Genomic DNA, 26,355 nt, shown 5'->3' on the forward strand with positions numbered 1-26,355 from the left:
TGCGTGATCAAATAATTCTCAGTCCCGGGATTAAAAAAAAAAGATTCTTTTTTTCTTGTAGCAATGTAAGTTACTGAGGCCACATGGGTATATCCCATCCCTCTCTACCCTTCACCCTCTGATTTTAATACTGCAAAAACACACAGATGTGTCTCTGGTATTTACATGACTACACACTCATCAAAGCTGTTCAATCATTCATCGATTTAAACATTTACTTCAGTAAAAGTTCACATTATTGAGCCTAACTGGAAACAGCAGATGGATCCACTCAGACAGTAAGTTACACTTGTTAATTCTTAATCTGTCTCGCACGGCTCCGTTGTTAAATGCTGTGCAAGTCTGAGCAAGATATGCTAATCCGCCCTGCACAGCCTTTGTATATATTATACTTTTAAACCCATCTAAATGAAACAAACACAGCGGCTGCAGAGGTTTAAACTACAAAGACAGAAAAGGTTGTATCTTTAGTTAAAAGAGAAGGGACCTTGGCTTGGTAGCTGCCATTTGAGATAGTTTTGAAGACTGATGTTATCTTGTCTAAGTGTGATTATCAAGTGGGTGATATGTTGAGAGAAACTCAAGTACAAAAATTGGAGCTGATGTGATCCTGAGGCGTCTCTTTTCATCGTCATCCGGTGTCGACAGTTGAACCCTGTGATGTCTGGAGTTTCCAGCGCTATTTCAATTCAGACACCTCAAACCCAGTTCTTAAAAGCTCGTGGACGAAGAGAGCGAGAGAGAGAGACATGCTGCATGTTTGTGGGCTTCAGTGAAAAGGACGCCCAATGAGGCTGAATATCTATTATACGACAACCTCCGAAGGAAAGAAGAAGAGAAAATGAAATCTGCTGTAACGTGAAGGTTGATGACCAAATGTTAAGTATCAGTTCATTGAGGAGAATATTCATTGAGCTGCCTCCGAACCAGGGCTACTGCTGGAGCTGCCGCAGTAGCATTTAAAGCATTTAAAAACAAACATACAAATAGTGATTTTATCTAAAATGAATATCAACAGTCTGTTTAGGAAGAAATAACCATCCACACACCTTAACAAGCCGTTGTGCATCATTTATATTATTTTAAACTTTATTCTTAGTTAATATAATTGGTTAATAATGATAACTAAATAATATAACAACCACAACAATAAAAACCATATTGATAATATATAATAAAGAATAGATAACTGAAATAATTATATATATATGTAATGCATAAACAGTTATATAATTAGGTAAAACTGATGAAATAATTATCTAAAAGTAATTGTTGAAATAAAAGTAATTGATAAACCGACCTCAACATTGACAATTCAATTGTTTGAATCGATTATTGTGGCAGTATCATTGTTAATTGACATTCACTCCAAAATCAGCTGAAATGAACACATTTGGAACAGAACATGTGGCGTTGATGAAGAGGGACTTGATCTGGTGTGGATGTGCGGGTAATGGGGAACTACTGGCCTACCACAGAACCAGTCTTTTCCCTGCATGATGGAATTGTTCATGTTTGCACGATGATATAACACATTCCTGTTTGTAAGCGTGAACAGCAGCCTGGTTCACATGGAAACACAAGGCTCTACACCTATTCAAATGTTATCTGTGGAGGTTCAGGTATAATTGGTAGCACTCAACAAACCCACCAACTGTCAAGCAAACAAGAAAGCTGTGTTCATTTTGCGCCGACTGCTCTGGCATTCAGACATCCTCGGCTGGCTTAATCAGGCGGCCTGCTTTAGTGTGAGAATGAAAGTTCACAGCGAAACACAAGGTTTTGCATTAAATCCACGGACGACTCTCTGCCTCTTACCCTTAGGTCAAGGGGTGACAGCTCAAAGAGCGCCTTAAATCATGAGAACTGCTTTACCTTTCAGTGGAGCTGGAGAAACGCACCTACACTAAGTCAGTAAAGTCTGTGGATTTATCCGGATCTCAACCCCTCCCCTGTGCTGCATATAAATCAGCCACGGGTGCAGTGTGAACCTGACAGTCAGACTGTGGCATGAAGGGTGAGGGTGAGTGATGGGTGGGATGTGGAGAGGCAAAGGGCAACAAGCAGCACTGCATTATTACCCTCTCATTGTGTAAGCCAACTAGAGAGGTGACCTGAGTAGGGTACAGATCTCTATCAGGTGTGCCTGCAACGAGCACTGCTGTAGTGTGATTGAATAAATATAACTAGCCACTCTGAATATCATGCAGTTTGCTGCAGCAGAATGCGAGATTAGCCGTGGACAGACACACAGGTGCACACTCACTTGCCGTATGCACGCACAATCTCGGCAAATCGCATAATCCTCCTGGCTGTGATAATAATGAAACAAATCGCCCAGGCTCACACCTCTGATGTCAAGTTGAACACGATTCAATATCGATATTGTTGTGTGTTTTGTCTCTGCTTTTATGGTATATGTCTACTAATGTGAAGTATCTTTGTACTTGCAGTGGCTTGTTGTTGCTGTTTTAGGACAGCAAACAGGGGATATAATTAATAACAGAAGTGCATTTAATAAGTCATTTTAGCTCTACCAAATCCTCTGTAAATAAATGGCCTCTCTGGACTCGTTTCTCAGTTACTAGGAAGCCCGAGGAGAGGAAATCCAAAAAAAACCTCAGTCGACTGAGAGCCAACTATGGGAATACAGAGACAGATGCTATCCAACGTTCACAAAATCTCTGTAACCAGACAGAGAAAAAGAATTCTGCTGGACTCTGCCCATTATCTCTTCCTGTGTGTGTGGGAGTATGCGAAAGAAATAACAATATGGAGACAGATCTCTCTCTGCCAACATTAGTAACTGATCTTGGTTATGAAAGGACGCCCTTTGGCAAAGCGTGGCCATTCAAGGAAATGTTATGGACCCAGTCTCTCGTGTCCAATGAGGAAAGTAAATTTTCTGTCATATCGTGATGGATTTTTTTGGAAAGACGAATCGATGTTTAAATGAACTGCAGTAATTAGCAATAGCACAGTGACGCCCTGTGTTTCATCCAGCTGAACCCAAGACTTCACTATCGCAGCCGATTGTTGTGATGATCGGATTTGTAAAAAAGGTTCAGGATGCATGAAGCCTGCAAGGTTATTATTCTACAATAAAGAGCCAAGAAATATGTCTTCAAATTCCGTCAGCACATTCAAAAACAAAGAGGAGGAACGTACGGATGGGTTTTTAGTACTGGAAAGCACATCTTTTACAGATGGACTGTAACCGGCACCACATGTGTACCGCTCCGACAGGTTCTGGGACTTTAAGGAAAACACGTGTTACAGTTCAAGCTGAGCTGAAGGTACTGAAGTCATTTAAGGTAGCGCACTCAACGAGTCCACCGGGTGGTAGGAAGAGGGGGGGGCACTTCTCACACAAGTCAGTGCACAGATGTTCTCTCACGGTTACCTAACTCGGCTAACAGTCTACAGTCATGCTAGCAGCTTTGTGAAGGCAGAGCAGTACTTTGAGCTACGAGTTAAAGTCAGAATGCTAACATCATGATGTTCAGCAGGTAAGGGTCATCATGTACACCCTCTTAGTTAGCGCGTTAGCACGCAAACAAAGACCCAAAGACTACCGAGCTCTATTATTATACGCAGAGCCAGGGCCGCTTAAAACAAAAGTACTGCTCTGTAAACTGTAGGTAACTTGCACAAATACTGATTTAAATGATTCTGAACTAAACTGCTCACTTTTCTACCAATTGGTGAGGCATGTTAGCGCCCAGCTAGTTCACATCTTTCCATGCTGAAGTGCAAACATATGCAAAGGATTCATTAAGGCCAGTAAAAAAAAAAGAAAAGTATTTTAACTGTCACTTTTAGCATGAACATCCTGTTTGATTCTGTTGGATATCACCAGTTTATTGAACATTTGAATGCAAAAAAAAGACTTGGTTTGGTGTATATAGTTAAATGGTGTAAAAAAGAATAACCATCTGGAGTTCAGATGATTGGTATAAGATTTTAGTTTGACATAATGGCGGTTGTTTTTAACCCTCTGTTGGACTATTGTCGATGTGTGAATGAGTCATTTCATACTGAGACTTTTGCATCAGTCTGTGATGGAGATGGTTTGACATTCTAGTCCTTTCAAAATGTTTCGATGGAAACGATCTATAAAACCAGTATGTCATAAAGATGGCTGCCACCCTTGAACTCTCTGGGATGCCCCCGGCCAGATGAAGACCCAGTAAAAAAAAAAAAAAAACGGTTTCATACAACGTGCACATTGGGGACGGCTTTGGATTTGTGTCTCAGAGCGATCTGTTAAGTTCTACCGAGAGCAACACTGACTCCGTGATTACATCACCGCCTTTAGCCAACTCAAGGACGCACAAGAAAAAAAAAATCAATGCTCTTGATGCAAATGCACTGCGGGGAATTCACTTTAAAGCTAATAACATTAAGCTGGGAGCGCTGTGATGTCGGCCCACATTGTAATGTTATGTAAATCTGACCGTGTGATGGCTTCATTTAAAAATGGAAGTGTGTGCGGTTTTATTTATTTAGCCATTTCTTTTTCATGCAGAGGAAGAAATTGGAGGGTACATCATGTTGGCTGGAGGGTCCATCACTCATCCATTTGTTTGCAAACACCAGATTTATGAGCAGTAAAGAAAAGTCCACGGCTAAACTGCTGGAGGGCTTCTCTCTCGGACTCTGACACACACACACACACACACACACACACACACACACACACACACACACACACACACACACACACACACACACACACACACACACACAGTATCGCCTCCAGCGTGTTTTTGGAAAGAAATGACGAGGAAACCTCCACGTTGCTGGCATTCCAAAAATCTTCAGTGCACTAGGCAATCCTAGGGGGGGGGGGTTCGCTCTGCAGTTCGCCGCTCGCGCCAGAGGCCGGTGGAGCAATAAGATGATGATATAACTGCCGTCTTCACCGTAAGCTACGGGGTTGGCCATGGATAAATATTGCCGTTTGATTTCAAACACTCTGTTACATCACTGGCTGTCTTGGTGTCTCGCTTTTTCAAGCAACGTTTCAATTTAGCAAATCGGCAGAGAGGAAATGAAACGCTGGAGTGACGTACTGCTGATGTGAGGCCCCACAAGCAGAGGTGACAAATGGAAAGGGTTAACTCAGGCGACAGTGTGAAGGAAAGAAAGACTTTCGGGAGGTCTCTACATTATTCCAACAACTCCATCAAGCTGACCCCAGCAGGAAGCGCACTTCATAGCCGAGTGCGTTTGCTGATTGTGGCCACTGTATCTGTGCATAATTAAACCGTCGTCCCAGACGTGTACTCTAAAGACCATCGCGAGTGGAGGATTTTTCCATTAAGCAGGTGATTCCAATTGTCCCTAAGAAGAGCGCGAGGGGACCGGCGGCGTGAGACAGGAGGAAATGAATCGGAGCTGTGTAAGCACAGAGGTGGGCCACTGGAGGGCCTTTGTGCTTTTAAATGACTCTTAAAGAGAGCGAAGGAGCCCACCGGCTTACACCCGCTCTGGAACGGAAGGGGGGTGGGGGGGACAGAGAGAGAACGAGAAGGTAGCTCATTGCCTACTAGGTCCTAGACCAGGGATTCCCAAAGTGGGGTGCGCGCACCCCTGGGGGTGCGCGAGCTGCCTCTAGGGGGTGCGCGAGAGGAAAAGTGTAATGGCGGTCTGATGGTGTAATAATATTAAATATTAAAAAAAAATGTAATTTTAATTTAAAAACTGTCAGGTGGGACATCTGAAGCTATCAGTCGTAAAAGAGGAGAGGGACAGAGAGAGAGAGAGGAATCGGAGGCGAGGGGAACGGAGAGGTGCGTTATTGGGGAGAGACCGGGAGAAGAAATCGAGCCAGAGTCAGAGGAAGATGAGACGGAGGAGACCGAAAAGGAGGAAGGGATAGCACAGACAAATCGGGAGCACATCGGCCCATCGCGGAGTCAAGGTGAAAAAAGAGGAAACGAGAGTGAGCATCAGACTGGGAAAAAAAGAGGAAATATGATGAAAAGTATCTGTGTCTGGGCTTCACTTGGATTGGCAACGCAGATTCCCCAAAGCCACAGTGCGTGGTGTGCAGTGAGGTTCTGGCTAACAGTCTGAAGCTCTTATTTACGTCGCCACCTGAACACCAAGCATGCCAGTGCAAGTCAAACGCCCCTTACATATTTTAATATCGAAATTGGAGGAGTTACAAAACAGCCAAAAACAACTGGAGTCTCATTCATGTGTTGGTCTATAAATGACGCACTACGGGCTTCATATCTGGTTACAGAATAGCGAGAAAGGGGCTACCGCACACAATCGCCGAAGACGTGAGCTCACCAGCTGCCAGAGAGATGGTGGAATGTATGATTGGGGAGAAAGAAGCAAAAAAGTTGGACATGATCCCGGTGTCCAACAACACTGTGTCGCGCCGCATCGATGCTTTGTCCGAAGACATCCTGGCTTCATTAGTCGCTCATTAATTGTAAATTAAATGTGATAATCTGCCTCTGAGCCTGTGCGTGTGTGCTCGCCATCAGTATTGCTCTTTAAAAGTGACGCCTTGTGTCACTGAAAGATATTGAAACTTTGTTGCAGTGTTTCAGGGCGTTTTCACACCTTCAGTTCGTTTGCTTTGTTCTGATTCAGGGATTAATATGATACAATGTTGCAGTTTGTGTTCACACTGCAACATTTAACAGCGGACTAAATATTGTAAACTAACGCCACGCGCGAGCAAACTGTTCTCTCATTGGTCCGATTCTTATGCGGCTATGAAGGCTTAAAAGGCTCTGTTGCTTCTTTTTTTTTTTTTTTTTTTATTAAGGGGGGGGGGGGGGGGGGTGCGCGAACCCGGTCGGGATGTAGAAGGGGGTGCGCGGCCTAAAAAGTTTGGGAACCGCTAGACAATCCGGAGGAGCAAGGAAACTTGTGTTCACCAGCAACAAGGGGGGGAGATGAGGCCTAAATCAGAAAGAGAGGCAATATTAATATCTTCTCGTAGAATTTGACAAAATACTGCTAAAAGTCTAAAGAAGGACACGGACACGTGGTGCTGATGCAAAGCTTTTATTGAAGAACGAGAGAGAAACACGGGTCGACTGCATGCCCCCCCCCCCCTCCATGAATCAAGAACACATGAGGAACAATAGGGTCAAGCTCTCTGCAGCGAGTTTCACTACTCGCCATCTTTGAAGACGCCGCCGCGGCTGATGGAAGCGTCCGCAGACTCGGCCCGAGACACGGCGACGCTCGGTTAAAGGCACTTTTACAAACACGGGTGGAACAAGAGACAGTAGAACAACACAAATACACTGAACGAATACAAAAAAAAAATGAATACAAATCATTCGGCTCTTATTTCCTGTATACGTGTAGCATCGAGCTTCATGACCGATGTTCACACACTGGCCTGAAAACAAACACCGTAAAGAGGAGAGTTTGATTCTGCTTTTATGGCACATTAAGGTTTAAATGTGACCGCCAGGGTACGTTTTGTAGAAAACAAGTGCTGACAAGCCAATGATGACACATTTTGGATTGTTCATTCAAAATGATTTAAACCCCAAAAAGACAGTTTGCAGCCTATAATCTAAAAAAAGCACTTGCTGACTAGTTTTCTATATTAAATAATCTGATAAAATTCATATTTTTGCCTCTTGCACGTGCTCCACTATGTTCACCAGCTAGCTGCTAACGTAGCCTGTCTGCCGTTTGGTGATATTTCTCTGTGGGTTCGAAGCTACAAACGACCTCATTTACATTAAACATTCTAAAAATAGGAATTTGTGCAGCTTTAAATGTCCTTTACCGAACTAACAGCAGCTCTTGTCGTCTGGTGGCTAACGCTAGCGTATCCTCTCATTATGAGTTACATTAAATAGATGAATGTTTGATTGTAAGCTGGTCCATTTGAAGACACTTTCTGCAAGTACTGTACATTTTGACATCATTGACATGATGTTGATGTTATTGCATGTTTCCACACGCTGTCACCAATCAAGTGAAACAACACCGGAATGATCGGCCTGAGAGCATGCCAGATGTTTTCGCTACATATTGTTTCAGTGTTACAATGACATTCCTGTGATGTAAGAACCAGAGACGGAAGGAAAAACAAAAGCACAAAGGTTCCTTTCCTGACTGGGCTAGTGGGCGCGTGTCGTGGTTTAGACACTTTAACAGAACACCGTTTAGTCACTTTGAAATCTTCACGGTGTATTGTCTAATTATCCAGCCAGCAGAACGGGCAGCCCCGTTATCGAAACCTACGTAGCACACGTAGCAGGTGAGACATATAGTTAGAGATGAAATGTCTTCGGTAACTAGGGAGACACAGCTTTTCTTACCATTTTGATTTATTTATAGTAATCTATTGGTAATATAAGATAAAAAAAGAACTGCAGGAGTTGAGTGTAAATTGTGTTCCCGGTCTAGGTTCTGTGCACTTGTGGGTTATGAGTTGTTAAAGTCTTGTTTTGTTGTATGAAACCGGTGAACTGCGCTCCCAATATTAATGGAAACACTCCCGAGGACATGAGCCTGAACCTCCTGGAGAGCGCTCACTGAGTTCTTAAGGGACGATTAAATACTACTTTAGACTTGAAACAGTTTTCTCTACTTTTGTGTAACAGATGTGTCCGAGCAGAAGTGCATTTATCGAAGGGCTTATTAGCACAGTTATTGACAAAGCGTTTACCCTGGCTAAAACATCGCCGCAGTCAACTCAACCACAAAGACTCCATCCACATGCACAGGACATCTGTGATCTGGCTTTGGAAATACTCTCATCCAATCCGGCCGACAAATAGGCAGATGGGTACTGAACTGCATTGTCTTTGTTGTTTAAAAGGTACCCAGTGGAGTTTTATTGTAAACAAATTCAACACCAAAAAATGGATTTGCAAAAAAAAAAAAAAAAAAAGATTGTTAGTATATAAATGTGCAACGTATGTCCATCAACGGACGCTTATAGCCATGGACAGATTATGACATTGTGGGCCCTTGGACACAGACATGTAAAGACCCCCCCCCCCCCCGACTGAAAGACGCACAAAACATTGTTTTTAAAGAGTCGTATTCGTTTTGCATCTGTGGTGATTTTGTGTTGTTTCTGACTCTGATACTAACGACACTGTTGGCTTGCAACCTATCGGCCAATCAGATTCCACGGGAGGCCCCCGACTGTGGCGGCCCCTTTGGCCCCACCTCTGCACGGGGACCCGATCATAAACACATCACTCAACAGCGCCACTAGTGGTCAAAAACTCCACAGGGTACCTTTAACTCGCCTCATCATCGCAGTGCTCTTGCAATTATAATGAAGCAACTATTAATTAAAAAAGTCAAAATGCTGGTCAGCTGTCTGTCACTCTTGGATGGAACAAATCATAAAATCAGTCATTGTTTGGGGGAAACTCTCGTGGTCCCTTCTTCGCCCATCGACTCGAAAAACAAACACTAAATAAAAGGCAAATGTCACAATCACTTCTGACAGACAGCACAGTGACGCACACAGTCACACAGTACCAACAGCATCGCTTTTGATTAAAGGATTACTATAAAGACACTTATGCTCCAATCTGTACAGGTAAAATATTTCCTTATTCATAAACATTTCTAATAAAGTGTCGATGCAATTAACATCAAAAATTGCATAGCCATCTCTAATCCGTTTTCTCTGCCGGACTGCGTGCACTACAATCACTAATCTAATCTATGGCATGAATGGAGAGCTATGATTGTACTGTTCGATAGGAAAATACAAAAGGAAACATTGTGTTAAAAAGGGAATTGCATTCAACAGCTGCCTATAGAGGACTCTTTGACACTGGGAACTACACTTTGCGATTTCCTGTGGTCCCGATCGATAAAATGGAACGTTTGATATAGTTGCATGCGGACGAGCACGCAGTAAATATGACAGCTTAAATTCAATTCTTTGGTGTTCACTTGTGCAGAACTGTTTAATAATGTTATTCCTATCTGAGTACCGTTTTGTATCAAACACTGAAGAATGAAGAGAATGTCCTCACCAACGCACCGTGAGCTCGTGGCTTTTCTAAATACTGACGCAGTCACACACACACCCAGCAGGGCAGTGTGCTTAACATTTTGCATGTTCTGGTGGAGTCAGACTCTATTTTAGACCCCAAAAGATTGGGCCTGCATGCGCACAAACATGGCTAGAACACGCTGGTTGACGATGATTGTGAAATGAGATAATAACACTGAGTGATGATGTATATCGGACCTGTTAACCGGTGGATTTGGAGTCATTTCAAGCTATTTGTTTTGAGACATACTGAGAAACGCTGATTTGCTTTCTTGTAGAGAGTTAGATGAGAAGATCAATATATGGTTTAGCATCATAAGTTGAGCTTAGCATAACATTTTATTTATTTGTACAAAAACAGAAGTTTAAAAGTGACAAGTTTCTGCTTACTTTTAGTATTTCTTGGCCAGAAGCCGCCTATTTAAAAAAAAAAAGAACTTTGGACAGAGCCAGGCTGGTTGTCTTTAATGCTAAGCTATCCACCTTTTGACTTTATATATATATATATATATATATATATATATATATATATATATATATATATATATATATATATATATATATATATATATATAAATATATATATATATATATATATAAATATATATATATATATATATATATATATATATATATATATAAATATATATATTTAGCGTAATGACATAATAATAATAATTTACTAATTTTATATAGCACTTTTCCTAACAAGGTTAAAAAGTGCTGTATGACATGACAGTGGCATCGTCTAACTCTCAGTCAGAAAGTGTATGAGCGGATTCCCCAAACAGTTCCTCGAACAGCACAGAACTACTAAGAAACAGCCTCTTCTGCTGTGATTGTACCGACTCAATGCATACATGTTTGCAGGTGAAAGTGATGCTATTGTTACTGAAGGTGAATATATATATATATATATATATATATATATATATATATATTTATATATATATATATATATATATATATATATATATATATATATATATAAATATATATATATATATATATTTATATTTATATATATTTATATATATATATATATATATATATAAAGAGGGATATACGGTGTATATATGCTGAGGAATGCAAGCGCCTGTGGATCTGTATGTTTGTGAGAGAGAGAGGGAGAGAGAGAGAGGGAGGGACAAAGAGAGAGAGACAGAGAAAGAGAGAGAGGGACAGAGAGAGAGACAGAGAAAGAGAGAGAGAGAAAGAGAGAGACAGAGAAAGAGAGAGAGAGACAGAGAAAGAGAGAGAGAGGGACAGAGAGAGAGAGAGACAGAGAAAGAGAGAGAGACAGAGAAAGAGAGAGAGACAGAGAGAGAGACAGAGAGAGAGAGAGAGAGAGAGAGACAGAGAGAGAGAGAGAGACAGAGAGAGAAAGAGAGAGAGACAGAGAAAGAGAGACAGAGAAAGAGAGGGACAGAGAGAGAGAGAGAGACAGAGAAAGAGAGAGAGACAGAGAAAGAGAGAGAGAGACAGAGAGAGAAAGAGAGAGAGACAGAGAAAGAGAGAGAGAGACAGAGAAAGAGAGGGACAGAGAGAGAGAGAGGGACAGAGAGAGAGAGAGAGAGAGAGACAGAGAAAGAGAGAGAGACAGAGAAAGAGAGAGAGACAGAGGGTTATCACAGTGGAGGTGACCGGGCGGGTTGCTCAGAGGTCAGTGGTGGCCTTGGCGGTGAGGTCCTGGATGCGGCTGCTGTTACAGTTTTTGCAGAGGACGTGTCCGTCCAGAGGGTAGCAGCCCTGGTTGTCCCCCTCTGAGAGCAGAGAGCCGCAGTCCTGCAGGACACAGACACACAACAGAGCGATTAGCCATGCGCTCACCTATCGGGCACGTTCGCGCTCGCGACCCTAAATGAGACGCTTGCTTCTGCTCCAAGACACAGCCAGCGTCCATGTCACAGGGGGCTGAAGCCAGTGCTTTGGGTTTTCTAGCAGCTGGTGAGTCTGGATGTGCTACTACTGGTGTTTACAGTCAGACATAAGACCCCTTTGTCTGAACACCTTTGGGTTTCTCGTTGCCCCAACGACTCCTACAGAGGCACATTCTTCTCTCGAGCTGATTACTCGCATCAGTTTCCATTTGTATCAATAACTTGAGCTTTAGTTTTGAATCGAGCAGCTGGTGAACAATAAGGTGTGGCCAATGTTATTTCAATGTGTCTGATACATATTCAATCAACAGCACGGTGAATCTAAGTCTTGGATCAGACTGGGACATTACTAGAGGATGGTAGACATGCTAAACATGTTAGCATTATGACGTTAGCATTCACATTACAGATACAGTATGTATCTATATATATATGTTGACCTCTCCATCTATATATTCTCTTTGATTTTCTATAAGCTTTTTCTCCACTTCAGCCCTTTTTGGTCGAGGCATAAACGTAACAATGTTATCTCGCTCTGCTCTGATTGGTTCAGTCTGGTTGAAGATTGACTCTCAATTACCAATAATAAGATCCCAAATGGTACCCGAGGGAGGATTGTACTCGTCTCTTGCTCTGCTCACCGCCGCCTGAAGAAGAGCTCTTAAATGAAAATGCTGTGTCTATTAAAGTGCCCTGTGTGGACCTTTAGTCTGACTCCAGCCTTCAGTGTGTGTTTGATCTACAGCCTGTGAAACAGTGTGTGCTCTACACTCTTCTTACAGGGTGATACCCACACAGACAATTCCACACAATACAGACACACACATTGCTTTTAGCATTATTTTTCTCGCTGTCTTCTAACACGGGGTTACTCTCAACCTCTCTCTCTCACGCACACACACACACACACACACACACACACACACACACACACACACACACACACACACACACACACACACACACACACACACACACACACACACACACACACACACACACACACACACACACACACACACACACAGTGAGAATTACAACTCCATCTACTCTTGTCTCCCTGGTGACAAAATAGCGTCTCTTGTTGAGCCCTTCAGCTGAACGAATCTGCTTTGCTTTCCTTTGACCTTTATGTCTGCCACTGCTCCGCGTACGATCACAGCGGCGCGGCGACAGCGCGACACGTTACCTCTCTTCTTTCGGCCGGGCACGTAGCGCCTCAGCGACGCTTATCAGCCGGCGAGTGGCGGCTGACAGATGGGTTACTATGTAAGTCTATGAACTTTGCAGAGGGGAGATGGAGAGCTGTTTCCAGGCAGGTAAGAGGGATGATTGGGTCTCGCTGAAAGGGGGCGCGGGGGGGACGGGTATGTACGATGTGCCTTCCTGCCGTAGTTCCCTGGAGCAGGGCAACACGGTGCACAACCAGCAGCGCTCATTCTAGAGCTCACATACCTGAGCAGATAAACACAGAGAGCATACCTCACAGCGGTAACAATGCACGTGGAAGTCGCGGTCCAGGGCCACGATGCGGACGGTCTCCTCCTGGCCCGGCGCCGGCATTATAGGCTCAGAGCACACACAGCAGCGTGGAGCGAACTTCCTGCGGAATAGAATCATATGACATAAATCAGCTCTGAACAGCAGCAGATGTTGTGACATCATGCGACACAATTTGAAACAAATGTCATTTGTAATATTGTTGCACTGAGTCACTTTTAAACACAGTATACACACAAGTGGGGCTGCACCCCACACCTTTAATCAGCCCGATACGTTCTTCATTAAATGCTTTATCGTTTGGCTTATAACATGTCGGAAAATGGTCAAATAATCACACCAAAGCCTAAACCGATGTGTTCAAATGTCTTGACTTGTCTTGGCAAACAGAACACAACTCAAAGATGTGAAACTACAACAATAACCAAACAAGGAAAAACAGAAAATCCTTATAATTAGGAGCCGTAAATAAGAGGAGGGGCTTCATTTAGCTTGATCAATGACTTAAATAATGAATCAACTTTCAAAATATTTTCCCAAGAAAATCTGTCAATAGACTACACAAGCATTTCCTAACAATTCTGGCTGATGACGCCAAAGAGTACTCGCTATTCTCTTAATTATATTTCAATAATCAGAAGTCTAAAAAAGTGCAATTCTCCAGGAATTATTTAGAAAAATAGATCAAAATCTGAATAAATATTTGTTCTGCTTTGCTCCCCTGCTAATTGACCCCTTGTACCCACATTTGGGAACCAATCCTTGAAACTGGTCCAGCTCTTCACATCACACAGGAGTAAACAGGACAGATCATGAAGACAAATAGTGCCTTCACATAATGACACAGTCAATTAAAGTTAAAAGGCACAGCTTGTGCATCATTTCCTTCGTTTGAATTATTCATTCACTCGGCCGTCGAGGTGGCACTAAAAGCTAAATTTTCCCTTCTCTGAAATATTTCATATAAATATATTATTATGGCATTTGAGGAAACGCTAAACACAGTAGGGCTTCAGATACCAGAACCGACTCTCACAGTAACACTTTCAGCAACTCTGGAAATGCCTTGAGCAGGAAGAGGTCTGTCCAACAATAGGATCGATGAGGATATGAAAAGCACGCACGTGATTTCAGGTCCCGTCGGGCGACTGAGGGCCGGTGGACACTTCTATTTCTGATGCTGACCGAGTGCCTGGGAATCGGGAAGTGAGGGAGTTCGCGTGGCTTTGGGGGAATCACGGCCCATACAGTATTAGCCAGAGAGAACGCTCCGGCCCCGGGCGCGACTGTTCCTCGACACAAAGGGCTGTTCAGGTCACACTTGTCATGTGGGATTAAACAAGGGCCCGGTGCAGCGACTCCACACAGCAAAAAGCTGTGAGCTCACACCGAGAGCCGGCTGTTCACTTCTGTTTCCCTTCTGGTCACTGAGCAGAGGAACATTTCTGGAAAGGTGGCGGTTACGCAATCGGTGGAGTGTGACACAATGACAGGAACATACTATTAAATGCATGTCTGCAGACGCGTGTCATAAGGCCATTGGGCTTGTGACATTGCCCGCAATATAAAGGAAGTACTTAGATCTCATCTTGATTCGGCTTAAATATACTGAGTATTGTAGCTGAATATGTCCGATTTTAAACCAGCATTAGTTGATTTTTAGCCACTTGGGGGTAGTAGAACAAGCTGTAAACACAATTCAATAAAATTTATTTTGTATAGCCCAAAATCACAACTTTTCCTCAGAGGGCTTTACAATCTGTCCTTTGTCCCAGGACCCTCACAAGGGAACAGGAACAACTCTTTAACAGGGATGATTCTCCTTCTGCAATGATGACATATCACCTCGTAGAGTTGTTATGGATGTGATTATAGAAGTGTTAGCAAACAAGTTACCTGTTTACACATCCCACAGACATGGAGCGACATCAGCATTGCTCTGGTGACACGTTTCTATGTGAGTTTATCGGAGCGTGCTCGCTCGTTTGGATGAGAGCCATTAGAGTGAATCAAAACAGTTCAGCTGCTCGTTGTTTTGCTTTACGACCGGAACGAGCTTAAAGACGCTAAAATATTCAGTAGAGTTGCGAATGCTGAATCACATGACAATGCTACAGGTGATCCCTTTCACATTACACCGAGTCATGAAAATATCCATTTGTGCAGCTTGAAATGAATGCTGAACAAACGGTATGCTGGTTTTCTGTCTTACTGGTAGTTAGATGAGAGGATCTCTTCAGCTTGGTAAAAAAGATGGCGGACTCTGTGAGGAGGCCCAGCTCTCTTTGTAGATATGAAGGGCTCATTCTAAGGTATTAGAATCACCGTAATGATTTTTATTTTCAGTTGATTACACACTAATGAAACCATAGTTATTAATAATACATCCCATTTCTGCCAGTAGAAATGCTACACGCTGGCCCTTGAAGAGCTAAGTGGCAATTACATAAAGTAATGTGATCCATTGTTGATACAAACGTATTGATTTTTGACCTGATGAAATCCCGACTACATACTTGTGAAAGTCCTCGATGCAGTGGATGTGGTTGGAAGCGTCCACGGTGAAGGGGATGCCGTCCAGGCTGCGGTGGCACACCACGCAGGTGAAGCAGTGGGGGTGGTAGGCTTTCCCTGTGGCCCGCAGAATGCGCTCCATGATGGGCTTACTGCAGATGGTGCAGCTCTCCAGGGTGTTCTGTACACAGAAAACACACACACACCCACATGATTACACAACAAACCTGATGATGACTTTATGTGAGTCTGATGATTCATTTCCAAATACCCTTTGAGCTCTTGTTTACAATTAGCACTTGTCTGCTAACGGATTTTAAACCAGCATGAACATTTGTTTTAAGTTTGTCTGCATATTTTATTTCCCCTGTTTCTGTGTTTAAGCTTTTCCATAGCCGGTGTTGCGCTCCAGGTGGCTCGGCTCCCATTCGCGCCCCGCGCGATGAATAAATCCACACTCGGGCCCTTTAGCTCGGCTGTCCTCGAATGCCTCTGAAGCTCACGGAATCTGATTAGCGCTCCCGTCCAAACACAAACACGCAGTCATTTTTCAGCCGCCCTCACCGGCACTTCAACCTCCCGTATGCAAGAGTGCGGGCAGTAAATACTTCCACTTTGTGATGACTGCAGGTTTTCTGCAGCCAAGGCGACTGGGCAAGCGGCCCGCGGGGGGGACGTGGCGGCCGCCCGCCTCTGACTTATCTGTGGCATCCCTCTTCTTAATATCTGCCGGGAGACGCCATTTGTTATTTCAATATTTCATAAATAACGACCGCCTCTCTAAACAGCAATGCAATTACTAGGGGTGGATATATCATGCGAGGGTGATCAATGTGCGGCCTGATGTGGCAGTGTGAGGGCTGACGGGCCCCCTGCCCCTCGCTCAGGCATTTCCTGGATCTCTGAGTGTCTCTCTCTGCCCTGTCTCCCCTCCTCTCTCTCTTTCTCTGCGCTTGGCTGGGCTAAAGAGTGCACGGTTCAGCTGCTCCAATTGGCTCACACTGTAGTCGCGAGCTGCCTCAGTGTTTCCAAACAGAGCTCGGGGTGTGTAGCAACACTGCGCCGCGTCATCGGCTGCCTCCGGGACGCACCGCTGGGGCCCCTGCCGTTTAAAATGACACTTCTGCAAACAGCTCGGCCGAGGTGAACGCCCTCTCCCCTGTCCGGCTGCGAAGCACGTGCGGTGACATTTGTAGTCCGCACGCTAATGAGCAAAGCAGGGGGAGGTTCAAAGAAAACTACAATGCAAAAACAACATCCGTGCGGTGACTGACGTTCGCTCCTCACGGCGCCCGCCGTGTGTCGGCGGAGGGTGAGAGGGCAACAGATGAGAGCGGCTGATGTCTGACATGGAGGCTGTGGAAAAAGGTGGTTTTGAAAAAAGAAAAAATGGCCGCTTCTTCAAAGCACTTCAGGCATTATTTCATGAAAAGCAATGTGTGCAGACAAGCTCAGCATTCTTATTTGTCTCTTCTTTTTTTTTCTCTCCCCCTCCAAGACGGTAATAGAAATAAACATTATTCCCAGGGCAACATTTGTGTATAAACAATGTCCACATTGCAATCCTGCTCGATCCTGGAAGTGGAATGAAGCCTTTAATGAGCTTGCTGCACAGAGCCCTTGAGGTTTGCCTCACGCACGCACGCGGAGAGAGAGAGGTAGAGAGAGAGAGAGAGAGAGAGAGAGAGAGAGAGAGGTGGAGAATATATTTGCAACCTGAGAATGTGAGTAAGATGCTGGGGCCAAGTAGCACTCATCCTCAACTCTTCCTCATCTGTCTGCATTCCCACTTACTTATTCTCATCTGCCCTTCACGTGGGAATACCTTGCCCTTGTTTTGCTTAACTAGAGCATATGATTTCACGGCACACAGTTCCTCCGGGCCATTGTAATGAGTACAGTGCTCAAAAGACAAAAAAAAAAATTCCCTCTTTCTCTTTCCGACGGTGAGATTCTATGACCTCAATTCATTCGTTCTGCTCCTGCCTCCTTTTATTAGGTGTGAGGTGACATTTAGCAGGGCCTGCTACACAAGCTGATGTCAAAACAGAAAGCGTGCACGGGGTCTGTGTTCTGGGCTCAACCTCCACAGATGGTTTCAGGATAATCGGCGTAAATCACTTCATGCCCCGTCTCTCACACATCCAGGTTCTCTGCACTTTGCCACTAGAGGGCTGTATCTGTCTGCAGATGGCCGGGTTTTTTTTGTTGTTGCTTTCCCCCCCCCCGACTAAATGTGATTTATTCAAGCACATGTATTCTTTTTTTTTTTTCTCCCATCCCTCCTCTCTCTCCCTCATACATTTCTCTAAGTGTTTGCCCAGAAGGCTAAACAAATGTCTAGGCAGATGAGGTGAAGTGAATTTAGGTCAAGCAGCCCTCTTGCTGAACCGAAGGGGCGAGTGGAAGTGCGTATGAGTCAATTGTGGCCCCCTTTTCTGCTCCTTGTGAGCCGTTAGCTTTTTGCTAAAAAGTGATATCATGATCTGCTGTTGCCCCGCGCGGTCCGGCTTCCTGCTGTTTAGCAACGGGCTCCCAAACAACGTTTGACACAGCTGTCTGTTGGCATGAAGGGTGTGAGGGCAAACAGAGGGAGGGAGACAGAGTCACACCACTCACACTCCTTTATTTAACAGCGGGATAAATCCACTAATTTCTATAGTAAAGTCAGTTTATTGGATTAAATGACAATATCTAAAGTTTAAAGACTGCTAGTAACAAACATTACAGAAAAACAACCATCCGCTAGAAGAATTAGGACTACCACGTTTGGATTCATCGGCAGATCATTTTCTCAATAAATCAATTAGTCTGAAGAGATTATTCAAATTGTATTCAGTTTCCTATAATGTGCTGTAAAGACAAGCAGCAAATCCTCACATTTAGCAGCTGGAACCACACCAACGTTTGGCACTTTTGCTTGCAGATGGACGATTCACCAGATTCTCATTCATGATCTTTAAATGTTGCTGCAGTCTCGAGTATTGTATGAAAACTGTTCAACTTCATAACGTGACTCAATACTTGCAAGGGGCCAAGGATCCATCCCCAATTCAAACACTACAAATGGTTCAGTCGGTGGTGTGTGCACAGCTCCAGGTAAAACAAAGAAACACTTTCCATGTGTGCACGTAAAAAAAGAAAATCGTAAACAGTTGGAAATCTGTGGCATGTTGCTAAGCTGAAGCTGTTCAGCATCTCCGGACAGCCCTAACACCTTTGTTTTTACACCTCTGCGTTCTTTTTTTATTTTCCAGCCGGCCTCGTCGGGGCTGACAGGAGGCAGGCCGGACTTCAGCGAGACTGCACGCGATTTATGAGCTGGCACGGCGAACCCCTCAGAGCACCGCCAGATTTACAGATGATCTGAATCAGTGTGTGCGTCCAGACCGTCACAGAATGCGCCGGTCAGTGCCAGACCATGCTGTGTGAATTAACTGCACCCTGCTGACGGCAGCTCGTGCGATGTCGAACAACATTTTGTTCGAAAGAAAGGCCCGAGCACTGCTGCAGCTGCTGCCTTTGCTTTCCTCTGCAGTGAAGAAGACGCACCGACTTGGTCCTGAACTATGAGTCAAAACACTGACCCTCCTACTTCCTGAGGGAAGGTGTCCGCTGACTTAATGGACCTCGACAAGCAGCCTCCCTCCCTTTGATCGCTTTACGTCAATACAGGGAGTTTTAACTGGTTATGAAACCGTCTGGATGTAATACTGATGCCTCTATATGACCTACATGCTGGAAGTGAATGAGGAGATTGGCTCTTTCCACAGCTATTCTCAATGGCTGTTAGTGGGTCCGACTCCCTGCAACATCAGACCAAACGATTGACGGCACGCAGACCGGAAAGCTTTGTTTACCTTTTCACTGGTCAATTTTGTCAGTCAACGTGGAAGCCAGCTAAGAGCAAGCAGGATACTGGCTGATACTGGGTATCAGGTCCTGGGTGCAGGGACTTCCTAAGCTAAGCTAACCGGCTGCAGGCTGTATTTCCAAAAATGCTCCTTTAAACACGGTGACAAAGAAATGACTGCTCTGTAGTCTCAACAATAACCTTTTAAAGCTGCTTGCTGACCATCAAGAAGAGCCCACCTAACCTTCCTTAATGTGCCTGAAACACACTCGATTCATTCACATACTCAGCCCATGCATACCACACGATGAATGCAAGGGTCTGCAGTTGACGGTACACGAGTGTGGGTCTCCTACAGTACCATTGGAAAGTGCTTTCACCAGGAAGCAGCAGAGTTACCTCACTCACAGCTGACTCATGCATATTTAATAAGACTGCCCGCATGTCAGTGTTTACAGACACGGATGCCGCTGTGTGAATACTAATTGTGGACTCAGGTCCCAGCCACGAATTTCTGTCACAGTGAGATTTGTGAAAGTCATAGATAAACATAGTACACTTGCAGTAATTAGGATTGATTTTGTGAGATACATAAAGTCAGTTGAAAAAACTGACTTTAAAAAAAACACGATTGCGGTCGAGGTCAAAGGGAACGAAAACCACAACTTGTTTTCCACATTCTTGAGCCAACATCACAGAGGTCGTGGCCTGCAGAAATCTGCATTGGTCAAGGGAGGTCAGGAGCTCAGTGAAGTCTCCACACATTTGCGAAGGGATCGCGAGAGCACCTCCCTCCTCTGGACTGTGGTCTGCTCGGGCCGCGGAGGTGGAGAGGTCTCAGTGTGTTTCTATCACCTGGTCGGTCGAGCATCTCTCCCACATCCTGCGTAGGTCAACAAGTGAGCCATCTCCTGCCGTTTGGCCTCCCTGCGGTCCAACTCCCCAGAGACCCCCCACATGATCCCACCCCCCCAGCCCTTCACATTCAGCTTAAATTTAAACTTTACATATCAGCGATTGCTTTCCAGTGACAGTCTCGCTGGCGTCCTGCTCATCTGTCTGTGTGGCGTGTCAGCAGCGCGGTGTGAGCACGTGAAGATGTCTTAACATGACCCGACTCCTTTACGGAACCCTGTCGTTGACGAGCGCGTCATGTGAATCGCCCACATCTGCTGCCTGGACGCAGTCGACTGAGGTGTGTGTGTGTGTTTATGCGTTGGGTGTGAGCGATCATGTCACGCAATGGAAAAAGCGATTCCCCTAATGGTTTTTTGAAAATCGTCGGCCACGTGACAGCGTTTGTGACACTCATCTCTGTGCACGCCAGTCAGTCGGGGACGAGTGCGGCGAGGTGCCTCTGACCTGGAGCGGCCCTGCTGCCTCCAAGTGCAGGTCCGCCCCCGCTCAGCTCAGTCTCAGTCTCAGTCTCAGGCCCTGTCTCGTGGGGATAAACTCACACCAGGTTAAGGATGTCCGGCGCGTGCAGGAATGGGACTCCATCCTGTCGGAGCCGCCCATCCTGTTTGTCATTTTTCTTTTGTTACAGCTGCCTGGAGGCTTTATGAGCAGCCTAAAGCCTGGGGATTATTTTTCACTGGCGGCCGCTGTGCAGGTTTCACCTTCTTCCGGTTCCGAACACGGGTTTCCGCAAAGTCACAAAGACTGCACGCGTCAAATGAGATTCAAATATGCATCCATCCTGTCACGCTCAGCTCTGCGGCCTTATTCGTTCGCGCGCATTTCTTCTTTTAGCGAAGTGCTAATATGGAGGGACAGGGCCGATGCACACACGTCATGCCTTTTCTTGAATGAAAGAATAAAAGGTGGCGGCGGGGGCCCTCTCTCTCTTTCTCTCTCTTCAGCTCAGGCAAAGTGGCTGGCCTGCCCGTCTGCCTCTCCGCCTTAAATTCAGCTCCGCAGCAGAATGTGACCCCTCTGGACTTTGGGCAATGTCTCCTGCTCTGGTTACAGAGAGAAACTGACAAAGAACCCTCACTGTACAACGGAATTACACACACACACACACACACACACACACACACACACACACACACACACACACACACACACACACACACACACACACACACACACACACACACACACACACACACACACACACACACACACACACACACAATTGTCTTGGCAAGTCTGGAGACGTGGTAAGATGTGAAACCCTATTCATGCAAGTGCTGTCTAATTGGCTCCCTCCTTTGAGGAATTAGACCGAGTTAATCACGTCTGAATATACAGAACTCAATTAGAACTCCGCGAGCTAATGCAGACAGCCATGAATATTTGATGACGCAGTCAGCAGAAAAGCCGAGGCCGCTCCGCATTGGTGCCACAGACGTTGAGTTAAAAAAAGCCATTAGTCAGGGTAGCAACAATGCAAACTTTGTTTTCTCTGCATTGTGCTGTTTACATCGCCGGAGCCATGGCTGTGAGAGGAGAGATCCGGCTGCGATTGGACGTATTGTATCGCGCGAGTCTCAATGACAATGACTGTCTCAATGACAGCAGCAGCCTCGGGGGGAGTTCTTGGGGATATCCCATTGTTTGGTGGGAGAGTAGTCGGCTAACGATGTGCTGTGGAGGACATCCATTACCAGCAGCCCGATACAGCTGGCACCATGCCTGTCGCCTCCGGGTGCTGTGCCACCCTCCGAAACTTCCCTTTGCGATCTAGATTGAATGAGTATGCCGCGTTTCAACTCACTTGTAAAAAATTTTCATCCATGTCTATCCAGAATGTCATAGTTTTAACCTATTAGACATTTGTTTGAAATTTGCCTAATTAGTATGTGAATGCTTGAGTTATGGGCCAACACATGTTTTGTAAAGGTCACAGTGACCTTTGAGCATTCGTATCAGTTCATCCCTGAGTCTAAGTGGACGTTTGTGCCAAATTTAAAGACGTTCCATCCAGGCGTTCCTGAGATATCGCGTTCAAAAGAAGGGGCCGGCCGCTATTATGCCTACGCGCTGGCGCTAAGTTTCATTTTTTGGTCCATTTTGTTGAATGTCAATGGTAAGGTCCTTTTGGTGAAGTTGGCATTCTTAGTGCTACCACTTGGAAGGGCATGAGATGGATCTTTCAACCTTTTAACCATAACTTTCAGCTAATCATTCTGTTTATCCATTACTTTGAATGTTTCCCCTGTTTAGGTCACAGCAGCATTAGAATTGTAACATTTGTATGCACAAAGACGGGACGCACAAGCAATTGAACGAAATGGTAATTTACAACACCGTACAAGTTTTTTAAAAATGAATTAAATGGATATAAAATAGAAGAAAAGAAATCCAGCCAGAAAAATACGTCCAGAAGATACAAAATGTGTCTGCAGGAGTCACCCATTGGTTTGTGGACCGCCGTTATAAGCCTCGAGTTCGCTGTCGCCATTTAGACATTTTTTTCAACTGATGAACGGAAGTTATTATATTTGGAATGCGGAGGAGTGACGTAGTGACACCGTGTACAGCTCTGATAGCAGTGACCTGTCAATCACAGTAAGCCCGCCCTAAAGCATACTCTGCTTTATGGTCCGTTTGACTCTAAATGGACCATAAGTTACTCAATGAACATCATGCTGTGTTGAAGAAGACTTGAAACTAGAGATTGAGACCATAAACTCATGTTTACAATGTTTACTGAGGTAATAAATCAAGAGAGAAGTATAGTCATTTTCTCAGACTTCTATACAACCAGAGGAGTCGCCCCCTGCTGGTCAGTAGAAAGAATGCAAGACTTGAGACACTCCCGCATCGGCTTCACTCGGCACAACCGGAGATTGCCGTCTGCTTGTAATTAATTCATGAAGCAGGGAAGTAACATGACCTTTGAGGTATTTAGAAATAAAATTTAAGTTGATACATATTATGAAGCTTTTAAAGCTGAACATATTGTGCTTTTCCAAAATGTGCCGCCTCATTGTTTATTTGTCCATAATTTTCATTGCCTGGTTATACAGCAACAGGTTTTATCGTTGATTGTGAAACTTGTGACCAGTATGATAGGTGTGAGAACTGTGTTACAACTGACTCAGGTTGGTGGAGAGGTGTACTCTGCTGTATTCAATTAAACATGAAGATATTGACATATTTTATAAATCAGAACAGAAGCCCTACTTCTTGTTTAACTAGTTGAACTGCTCCACAATGGTTCCACATACAGCACCTGCTGGTAAGTGCAGAGTTCCTCTGCATGATATACATTTTACATTTAAAAAGCACAGTGTCCTTTGTATATGGTGACGAAAAACCCCCAGGTAATCTGTTCAATGCTACCAAGAACAAAGCAGGTATCAAAAAGCCCAACGTCAACCCTTTCATCTTGCCTCAACATCCTGGATCAGTGCCCAGGATTCTTTCCTGCACAGACTGACAGTTCAACTTTACCCAAATGACGGAAATCAATTAAATCTTTGGAAGCAATGTGGAATTGCTGTTTTCTGGTCTCTGAGAATCCCTTCTTTTTGGCTGGGACTGCTCCCACCATCAAAGCCCATTGTATATGAGAGGGAGGTGCCACGTCTCAGAGGGGAGGTGTAGTCTGTTTATCTGTAGACACTGGAAAATGATTGCACCAAAAATTAATCAAACATTGGAGCCTCCCAAAATAAAAGTCCCACAGTCCCACATTCTTTGCTTTTTGCATTTAGTATATCGACAGTAAGGAATAAGATAAGTGTAGCATTGCTTTTGAATAAAACCTTTAAATCGCATTAACATGTGCATCAAACATGACCGGGGCTGGTGCAGATTTCTGTATTTTCTTCTCTTAAACACAATTACACTTAAAACACTTAACACTTAAAAATAAGACTAATGTGGTCATGAGAATGTGGAATATGTTCTCTACGTGTCTAATGTGCCTGTTTGGAAAAAGGCACCAAAGTCAATAAATTGAGTCCCACAGAAAAGGGTCTTTCTTGAAGAGGGTCCTCGCTGGCGATAGAAATACACATTAAGAGTTTGTGCTGCAAAAAGTGGGTCTGCGAGTAAAAATTAATTTCACAAAAAAAGAAAGAAAGAAAAGCAGCCAGATAGTTGAGACACAAAAAAAGGAATGGAGCGAGCGGGCGAGAGTGACAACGCCACTCTACAAGACAGAACAAACAGACACGGGGGGTTAAAAGCTCATCAGTCAATCATGAACGTTTCCCGGTGACTGGCAGGTCAGGGGCTGCCGCCTGCACTTTACAATGGCCCCGAAAGGAAAATGTGTCGGGGGAGCGCAGCCAATGAGACCGAAGCCCATTTACTTTCAATAACAGAGCCAAAGTACAACACCAGATAATGAACGTAATTACATGCAAGCGACTTGGCGTCTGTGACCTTGGTGGTCTCGGAAATTCTGTCAAAAGAGGCAGAAATAGATTACGGGGTTTTTTTTTTTTTGTGTGGGCAAATCCCTATCTCTTTTATTACTGCTCTCTCAATAGGAAGCTCCACTCCTGACGCGACCTTGTGTTACTGACATCAGTCTCATTACGCTACACTTAAACCGGCTGCACTTTGGATGATCTATATTCATGGAAAGTGGTAGTACAAACAGTAAAGTGGGGATGTAACTCTGCCTCAAACAGGGAAGCCTTTTTAACCAGTCTATGGTGTCAGTTTAGCAGATTGAATGAATCTGTTTACCTGCATAAAAAACCTGAAGCAAAGGGCGGCTCAGCAGACGTTTTGAAGTCAAATATCTTGGGCGTAAATCTGGCTGAAGGAATGCTGCAGAAATTTGTGAGGAAGTGGTAACAAAGCCGGTATGGAAGACATCGAATGGACCTAAGAACAGTGGGCTTTGCAGCCTGTGTAAGCAATTAACCTCGGTGACACCGAATCCCACTAGTGAACTTCTTCAAAGACCAGCTGAGCTATCAGACGCAGGGAGAGTCCTTGTTGCTCTCAGCTCTGTTCACGAATATGCTCTCCTGGTTAAATGCAGACCGGCTGAAGAGAAATGAGACATGACATTTCTAAGAGTATAATTTCAAATAGATGTTTCGGATTGAATTCTTAAGACGGTATAATGACTGCTGGGACACAATGACTTCATTTGCTTTGAGAAATGAGTCCATGAACACGGCCATAGCTGCTTTCAGTTTGGTGAATATCGAAAGAAACGAGCTCCCATGAGTAGAAACGTTGAAGTTAAACGTCCTGAAGGTTTACGTCCTGGTTGAATTGGCGAAGCCGGCGGTTACCAACATCAGCAGCGAAGTTCAGATTAATACCGCATAAAACACTCTTTGAGCAGCTACTTAGTCGGAAATACAAAAGAGGAGCAACAGCCAAACTAACTTGTGTTGTTTTAGTCAAGAAGTCAATATTAATTGTGACCGCGATTATTGAGATTGGTAAAACTGTAGTGACCAAACAGTGAGCCTGAGCAAATTAAAAAAAGGAACAATTGAAGAATTGTTTCCTGTGAATCCCTGTACGAATCCAGCGCAGGAATGGCGGCCTCCGCCACCGACAGCGGAAACGATTATTTTATGAGGTTAATATAGAATGTTAATACGTTGAACGAAAGGATCATGAAATGCATTAGAATGTGTTTTAATTCCATGAAAAGATTTGGA

At 44.3% G+C, this 26,355-nt stretch overlaps 1 protein-coding gene across 1 annotated transcript in view; it reads right to left on the reverse strand.

The window, feature by feature from the left end:
* Positions 1-11,079: 11,079 nt before the first annotated feature.
* Positions 11,080-26,355, reverse strand: part of lpp (LIM domain containing preferred translocation partner in lipoma) — a 129,768-nt gene continuing 114,492 nt past the window's right edge. Inside the window, exons 10-12 of the mRNA XM_079266716.1 lie at positions 15,915-16,093; positions 13,381-13,501; positions 11,080-11,803 (exon numbers count right to left, since the gene is read on the reverse strand). Of these exons, the coding sequence (XP_079122842.1) occupies positions 11,675-11,803; positions 13,381-13,501; positions 15,915-16,093 (429 nt within the window). The 3' untranslated portion in view covers positions 11,080-11,674. The remainder of the gene's footprint in view (positions 11,804-13,380; positions 13,502-15,914; positions 16,094-26,355) is intronic.

Source organism: Melanostigma gelatinosum (genome assembly GCF_949748355.1).
Source record: "Melanostigma gelatinosum genome assembly, chromosome: 4".
NCBI lineage: Eukaryota > Metazoa > Chordata > Actinopteri > Perciformes > Zoarcidae > Melanostigma > Melanostigma gelatinosum.